This window comes from Nicotiana attenuata, unplaced genomic scaffold (assembly GCF_001879085.1).
Source record: "Nicotiana attenuata strain UT unplaced genomic scaffold, NIATTr2, whole genome shotgun sequence".
In the NCBI taxonomy this organism is placed as follows: Eukaryota; Viridiplantae; Streptophyta; class Magnoliopsida; order Solanales; family Solanaceae; genus Nicotiana; species Nicotiana attenuata.
The window spans coordinates 445,143-453,308 of NW_017670374.1; the positions used below are offsets into that span (position 1 = coordinate 445,143).

At 32.3% G+C, this 8,166-nt stretch overlaps 1 protein-coding gene across 1 annotated transcript; it reads left to right on the forward strand.

Moving 5' to 3' along the window:
• Positions 1 to 1,075: 1,075 nt before the first annotated feature.
• Positions 1,076 to 4,006, forward strand: LOC109238553 (kirola-like). The gene is made up of 3 exons (XM_019405032.1): positions 1,076 to 1,365; positions 2,030 to 2,467; positions 3,475 to 4,006. Exons 1-3 carry the CDS (start codon positions 1,179 to 1,181, stop codon positions 3,747 to 3,749), a joined length of 900 nt encoding a protein of 299 aa, XP_019260577.1. The 5' UTR covers positions 1,076 to 1,178; the 3' UTR covers positions 3,750 to 4,006.
• Positions 4,007 to 8,166: the final 4,160 nt, after the last annotated feature.

Genomic DNA, 8,166 nt, shown 5'->3' on the forward strand with positions numbered 1-8,166 from the left:
ACTTGCAATTCTCGTTCAAAACTAGTGTAAATCCCCATCAAATGACTTCAAACTTTCTATACAACCTACTTAGACTATTTCTAATAAGCATTGAAGAAGATGAGATTTTAGGTTTCTCGTGTCTGTTTTTGTAGCTGGGAATGGTATGTATAAACTTGAGGAAAAAAGGAGAATGGAAACTCAAGGATCTTTCACGCCTGAAGATCTGGAGATCAATAAAAATAAAAAATAAAACTTTTTTCATCGGATATGAGTTTATTGATATTTGGCTACACATTTGTAAACTTATAACTGGCCTAAAATACTTCAAGGTCACCTTATGGAGTGATCTATTGTGTAATTCTTCCGAATATTTTTAACCAAAGTTTTCTTCTTCCCACATTTTATTTGTCACAATTCAATGCCATAGTGCACATGATAATATTAGCTCTCCCAACCTTTAGCAAATTTTTCCATTTCAATTCATAGTTGTCCTATTTCACCAAAAATCAATTAATTAGCATAATGTTCATAATTAAATAATATTAGGAATAATCAATATAATTTTTTGGCAACTCGGTGCACTAAGCTCCCGCTATGCGAGGGCTCCAAGGAAGGGCCGGACCACAAGGTCTATTGTACACGGTCTTACCCTGCATTTTTGCAAGAGGCTGTTTTCACGGCTCGAACCCGTGACCTCCTGATCACATGGCAATAACTTTACCAGTTACGCCAAGGCTCCCATTCGAATAATCAATATAATATACAACATAAAAGAGACAAAAATATGAGTAAATTAATATTGAAACATATGAATTATGCCCAAGATATATTGGTTCTACCAAAAGTACTCTTGAAACTTGGGTCAACCATATATTGTTGTTCTACTTTTGACAAAAATACTTTTAAAATTGATTAATCAAATACAAATTGTTACTTTGCAAAAAAAATTTTTTAAACTTTTCAAAATAAACAAAATTTGAAAGATGGACCAAACAGGCTAGTAAACGAAGAGCCACTTTTTGTCTAAGCAACAAAAAAATGAAAAAAAATACAAATAATTTAGACATATTGCCCAACTATAAAACCCAAGCTCGTACAATGATAAACCACACCACTTAATATATCAATCTGTGAGAGAGAGAGAGAGAGAGAGAGAGAGAGAGAGAGAGAGAGAGAGAGAGAGAGAGAGAAGAGAGATGAGTCTTGAAGGGAAGTTGGTTTCTGAGATAAACATCAAGTCCTGTGGTGATGTATTTCATGAGATCTTTAGGTATAGACCACACCATATCTCTTCAATGTCTCCTGATAAAATCCAAAATGTTGACATTCATGAAGGTGACTGGGGAACTGTTGGTTCTGTGATTTTTTGGAACTTCACTCATGGTAAGCAATCACTACTCTTCTAATAAAAAATATTATACACGTTTAATTAAGTGATTGTTATAATGTTAGTTCCTGTTTTCTTTTACTTTTTACTCGTTAAAGATGAGCAACAAATTCAACAAACCGGTTGCGGTCCCTAGAGGCCAATCTAGGAATTAAATTCTATGAGCAAAGACGGACCCATGATTTTACACATAAATTTATATTTGCGATAAAAGTACCGGATTCGGATGAACCAGATGTCGTAGTGCTACATCCAGTGATCCAGTTGGCAGTATCTAGTGCTTCGGGGATCGACGAATCACATATTTATGTTTTTAAAAAAAACATAGATAGATTTAAATGTATATTTCAGGACCCACTCTTTCAACTCAAAACGTACATTACCTAAATTCTGAATCCGTCACATATTTGGAATTTTGGATTATACATGTATTTTAAGGGGATCTCTATACAAATAGGCGCTTGATTCATTGTTTATTTTTTTTAACCGTATATATAGATTATATACTTGTTATATACTTATATACAGTTATATAGACATACTATATTAGGATTATGCATATATTATATATTCACTGGCTATTATTAACTTAAGCGGTTGGGTTGACGACTATTTAGGTTAATTCTAAGACTAACTGAGCTTTATTTTTGTATATTACAGATGGAAAGGAGAAGGTAGCAAAGGAGATAATAGAAGAAATAGATGAAGAAAAGAGGCTGGTTAAATTCAAGGTGATAGGGGGAGATCTAATGGATTTTTACAAATCATTTTATCTCACTGTTCATGTTGAAACAAAGGGTGAAGACAATTTGGTTACTTGGATCTTGGACTATGAGAAGTTGAATCCAGATATACCAGATCCACATACATTAATGGAATTCTGTCTTAATGTTACTAAAGATATTGAAACTCATCACTTAACAGGGAAGTTAGAGTCTCAGATTGAAATTAAGTCTGATGGAGATGTGTTTCATGAAATATTTAGGTATAGACCACACCATATCTCTACTATGTGCTCTGATAAGATTCAGAATGTGGATATTCATGAAGGTGAATGGGGAACTGTTGGCTCTGTTATCTTTTGGAACTACGTGCATGGTAAGAAGTTGAACATTACATTCTTTACTTTTCGTATCAAAATCCATGGTATATATTTGAAGTTTTCTATTAACAGTATATCTAAGTTAAAAAGTTCCAAAATAATAGTCGAAGCAGTAACGTATCAAGTGTAGAGGCTATGGGTCATAATCTGTATTTTTGCCGAAAAAATTATTAAATATGTATAAATAATAAATTTTGAATCTATTAAATTAGTTGAATATGGTAGAATTTTGAATCTGAACCCATAAAGTTCAAATTTTGAATCCGTTCTCAGATGAAGTACATGTTTTGTCCAAAATGAGTGTCAAAAGTATTTAATCTTTGTTCAGCCACATTATTGAAATCCCACGTTAACCATGTTGTGACCCTTCTAGGTTCAGCTGTATACATAAGTGTCAAATTTAACACATGAAAATATTACGCCAATTAATCTGTCAGAGTTAGACGAGTTGTATTAGACATATATTCATTGTCGGTGTATTTGGGATAGACCAAGTTATTAACCATCTAAAAGCTTGGACTAATAGTCCAAATTAACCTATAAAATATTATGAAAACATAATAAAGGACAAAATTAGTGGGTTTGGTTGGTTAGATATGACAAATAAAAGAAAAATATTTGGTTAGTTGGGTTTGGTAATAAAACAAATTAAATATCATTTGAGTCGGGCAAGTTGGATTATGAGATATTGCTTAGACCTTAGTCCAAATTAACTCGTCCATCTTGATCCAAGTAAATTCTGGACCAATTATAACCCAACACGTTATTGATTCAAACCATTTTAAGCTGTTCAAATTCTACCCAACTCGCTCATTTGAACTGTGTATGACACATCTACTATACCACTCATTGCCTAGGACATGGGTTACATATGGTACTTCTAACAAAATATGATTACCGAAATTTTAAAGTAAGAGCGAAAGTAGTCCTTAATATATAAGGGTTGAACTTTAGAAAAGTAATTATTAAAGTTTATTTATTTATTTATTATTTTTGTTTGTAGATGGGAAAGAGAAGGTTGCAAAGGAGATAATTGAAGCCATAGATGAGGAAAAGAAGTTGGTTAAATTCAAGGTGATTGGAGGGGATTTATTGGAGACATACAATTCATTTTATCTCACAGTTCATGTTGAGACCAAGGGTGAAAACAACTTAGTTACTTGGATCTTGGAATATGAAAAGAAGAATTCAAAAGTCCCAGATCCACACACTTTAATGGAATTCTGCCTCAATGTTACCAAAGATATTGAGACTCACCATCTTAAGTGTGATACATAAATCCCATAATTATGCTGCTGTCTCATGAAGTTTAATAATAATAATGTGTGTTGTGATTAATGGGTGTGCTTGAAAATAATGTCTACTTTATGTAGAAAAAATAAACACAAAAAATGGGTGATTATGTAATTTCTGATTTTGTTGTGGATTGAACAACAGTTTGTGAATTTATGTTGAAAATGTTGATGTAATATTTTATCCTATTAATTCCAAGGTAAAAAAAAAACATAAAAGTATGCAAATTTGATTGAGAATAACTATGCAGTGTGCTAGCTGAATGATGACTCTTGGACTTTTGGATTCAATACTACTCTCTCCGTTCACTTTTACTTGTCGACTATATCAAAAATATATTTTTATTTTTATTTATCCATTTTAGTAAATTAAGAAAAAGATAATTTTTTTTTTTCCTTTACCCTTATTCTTAATTACTGATTTTTCAAAACTTTTCGAAATGCTATCATTATTAAAGTTAAAATATAAAATATAAATTTCATTTATTTTTTTTAAAAAGAGTACAAAGTTAAAAGTGAACTATTAAAAATAAATGGAAGGAGTACTATTCCTATCACTTTTTTTGTTTGCTTTCTGGAAACCAATGTCTGTGCTTTTCTTTTTTCTTTTTTGTCATTTAAAAAAAAAAAAAGAACCACTATGTATACATAGGGACTCTGGAAAGGAGAAAATAGAAAGGGATGTAATCATGAAACATATACTTAATTACTGTGGGGGAAGTTTCTGTCGAGCAAAACTGTTTGTGTTTATGTATTTTAATATTAAAATTATAATATTAATTTACATTATTTTTTATGAGAAAGTGGTTATAAATTGAAAGATTTTATACCTATAAATTGTGGTGTTTCTTCTTTGTGTTGAGAATGAGAAAAGTATTATGGTGTACATGAAAAAGATGTGGTTGGTATTGTGAAAAAGAGAGTTAAGAGAAGGAAAAAATCTAAGTCTCCAACTTATTCTCTACAAAAGAGAATACTTTTTTTTTAAGGAAGGTGTTCAGTTTGGTAGAGCTTTGGACTCAACAACTTCTCCAGAGTTTGTTCGAGTCATACGACGTTGTGTCGGGCTGTTGTATCCTGGAGGGGACAAGTCAAGAGTATTACTGCTGGACTGGTGAAGATGCTACCGCAGTGGGCTTTAATCTCCTTAAAGAGAGCGAGATATCCGCGCCTCAGCCTGAAGAATATTCATATATTTTTCTTCATTTTATTTCTCAACTGTAATTACTTGTAATTTCACCAATAATTTTAAGAAAATTCAATTTTTTTATGCAGTTGAAAAAATAGCGGATATCAAGATAGAAGTTCACTCTCTTTAAGAGATAGAAAGGTAAAAACTTTTCTACTTATTTAGCTCAAGCGGAGAAAAGGTAAAAACTTTTTACCCTATATTTTTATGACTCTGTGATTATACTATTTATGATTATGAATTTTTGTAATTCTAGAAATAGTGGGGTAAAAGAAAGAAATTTCTTGCATGAAAAATTTGAATATTCAGGCATGAAAGAAAGTTGATTAAATCAAAAAATGTGATAAGTGCATCTCTCTTAAGTCTTGGCATAATTCACATTTTGTTGTTTGCCTCTATATTGATAATTTATTAATATTTGGTTAACATAAATGTTATTGGAGAAACTAAAAAAATATGCTTAGTAGCCATTTTGACATGAAAATTCTGATGAGGCAAATTTCATTCTTGGAATTAAAAATACTAAAACATGTGATGAAATTTTCCTTGACCAGTCGCATTATGTTGAGAAATTTTTGAAAAAAATATAATTTTACTTGATTGCAAGCATGTTGTAACTCCTTTTGATTCAAGTATTATTTCATGTACAAAGTGATTGATGTGATAAATCAAAAGGAATATGCTAGCTTAATTAGAAGCTTGAAAATATATGTCTGATTATACTTTATTTGAGATTGCATACGCAGTATGAGTACTTAGCAGGTTTACAAGCAAGCGAGGTAATGACCATTGGCATGCCTTAACAAGAGTTATGAGGTATTGACTTGGTACAAAAAACTTATGGCTTATCTTATAAAGATATCCTATTATACTTGAAGGCTTTTCTAATTCAGATTTTGAACATTTTATCTTTGAAAGGTGGTGCTATTTTTTGAAAATTAAAAAGAAATTGCTAACTCTACCATAGGCTAGCTTCAGCTAGTGAGGAAGTGAATTGGTTGAGAGATTTATTATTTCAAATTTCATATTTTGAAAACTATTTCCTCCTACTTTAATTCATTGTGATAGCAGCGCTGTAATTGGTAGAGTACAAAATCGTTATTACAACGGTAAGTCCAGACCCACAAAGAGAAAACACAATATTGTGTGATATTTGAAAAGTGGTAAAATTGATGTTGATTATGTGATAATTTTACAGATCCACTAACCAAGGCATTGGCAAGAGAAATGGTCTGGAGTACATCGAGGGGGATGGGATTGAAGTCCATAAACTCATAAGTCATATATGAGGAAACCCAACCTGGGGACTAGAGATCTTATAACCAGGTTCAATAGGAAGAACGAATCATATAATGGCTTGATTTGAAATGCACTATTTTTATTATTGTTCTATCCCTGTGATGTAAGTGTATTTATCATGTAATGATTTGCGCGATTGAGTTTTATGAACTCTTAGTGAAAATCTGTAGCTCGTGTGAGTGGAGTGTTAGAGTTACAGGAGCACCCTTAACAGATTTAACCTATGTTAGTGTGGAAGTAGGCCGCTTCCTATAAGAATTGGGCTTATTCTCAAAAACACTTATGAAAACCGGGATAGCACAAGGCCGTAATGTGCTGGCTAATAAAGCTCATGTCAACACCTTAATTATTATGTGTAAGCAGTTGTACTTTATTTCTCCTAAAGCAGTTATAGTTCAAGTCTGAGATCACTACTGACTCTGGAGTCGGGATTGTTGTTTTACTAAGTGGAGGTTCAATGTAGAGCACACCTTCATTATGCATAATAATCTCCTTTCAACTGGTAAACTTTGTTATTTTAATATCAAAATGAGTGGAGGAATATTGGTGTTAGTGCATTTTAATATTAAAATTATAATATTAAAGTGCATTATTTCTTATGAGATAGTGGTTATAAATTGGCAAGAAAGTGGTCATTATTTTGGTACAACTTTTGAAACTATTAATGCCATGATGTACTACTAATTACCCATTAAAGATTAAATTTTGTAACCACCAACTCATGTTCTACTATTTTATGATCCCACTATCTTATTATTTATTTCAAGGAAGAGATTCTACACCTATAAATTGTGGTGTTTCTTCTTTGTGTTAAGAATGAGAAAAGTGTTATGGTGTACATGAAAAAGGTGTGGTTGGTATTGTGAAAAAGAGAGTTAAGAGAAGGAAAAACTTATAAGTCTCCAACTTATTCTCTACAAAAGAGAATATTATTTTTGTTGAAGGAAGGTGTTCATATTGGTAGAGCTTTGGACTCAACAACTTGTCCAGAGTTTGTTCGAGTCATACGACGTTGTCGGGCTGTTGTATCCTGGAGGGACAAGTCAAGAGTATTACTGCTGGACTGGTGAAGATGCTACCGCAGTGGGCTTGAATCTCCTTAAAAAGAGCGAGATATCCGCGACTCAGCCTGAAGAATATTTATTTATTTTCTTCATTTTATTTTTCAACTGTAATTACTTGTAATTTTACCAACAAAAATACTGAGTTGTCTATAAGATTTAGAGTTTAGTGGTAGTAATGTTTGTGCTTGAATTGTATATATATGGTTCAAGGAATTTTTTCTTTTTTAAATTAGGGGTCGAAAGAGGAAAAAGAAAAACAAAAAGGAAAAGGCAAAAGATATTGTGCTACCGTAAAGGTTTGAACCTTCCACCTCAGTTGGGAAGACAGGTAATTTAAGAAGAGTTGAAATTGTGTGTTAGAAGAGTTATTTTTTTGGTTTATGTAAAAAATATAAATTAAGAATGGTAAAATATGTGGTTTATATAAAAAAATATTTCTCAACTATTATATCATAATCATGTTCCCAGTCAGATTCGAACTGCGAGTCCGGAACCTTTTTATTATTTTTTTGGACTAATGTGACGTTAATGAGTGTAAAAGAAAGTTACTTTTTTATATATAACGCCGATATTCGCGGCGCTATACCTTAACGGTAACTTTTGGTGTTAAAGTATAGCGCAAGGAATAAGTGCGATATACCCCCTGACGATTTGACTGCGAGGTATAGCGCATAGAAATCACACGCTATACCTATAGCGCAAAGAATTAACACGTTATACCCTTGATTAAATAATCCCCTTCGTCTTCCCCCGAAGACCAGAACTCCTCCTCCCTCATTTTTTACTTCCTTTCGATTTGGATTCTGGTCCCCCCCACCCCACCCCACCCCCACCCCCACCCCTTGTCATCT

What these genes read in the sequence shown, in the direction of transcription:
- LOC109238553 (XM_019405032.1), top strand. Translation starts at nt 1,179, where the DNA reads ATGAGTCTTGAAGGGAAGTTGGTTTCTGAGATAAACATCAAGTCCTGT. An exon ending in TTTTTGGAACTTCACTCATG is followed by an intron (nt 1,366 to 2,029) that starts GTAAGCAATCAC and finishes TGTATATTACAG; the next exon opens with ATGGAAAGGAGAAGGTAGCA. An exon ending in CTTTTGGAACTACGTGCATG is followed by an intron (nt 2,468 to 3,474) that starts GTAAGAAGTTGA and finishes TTTTGTTTGTAG; the next exon opens with ATGGGAAAGAGAAGGTTGCA.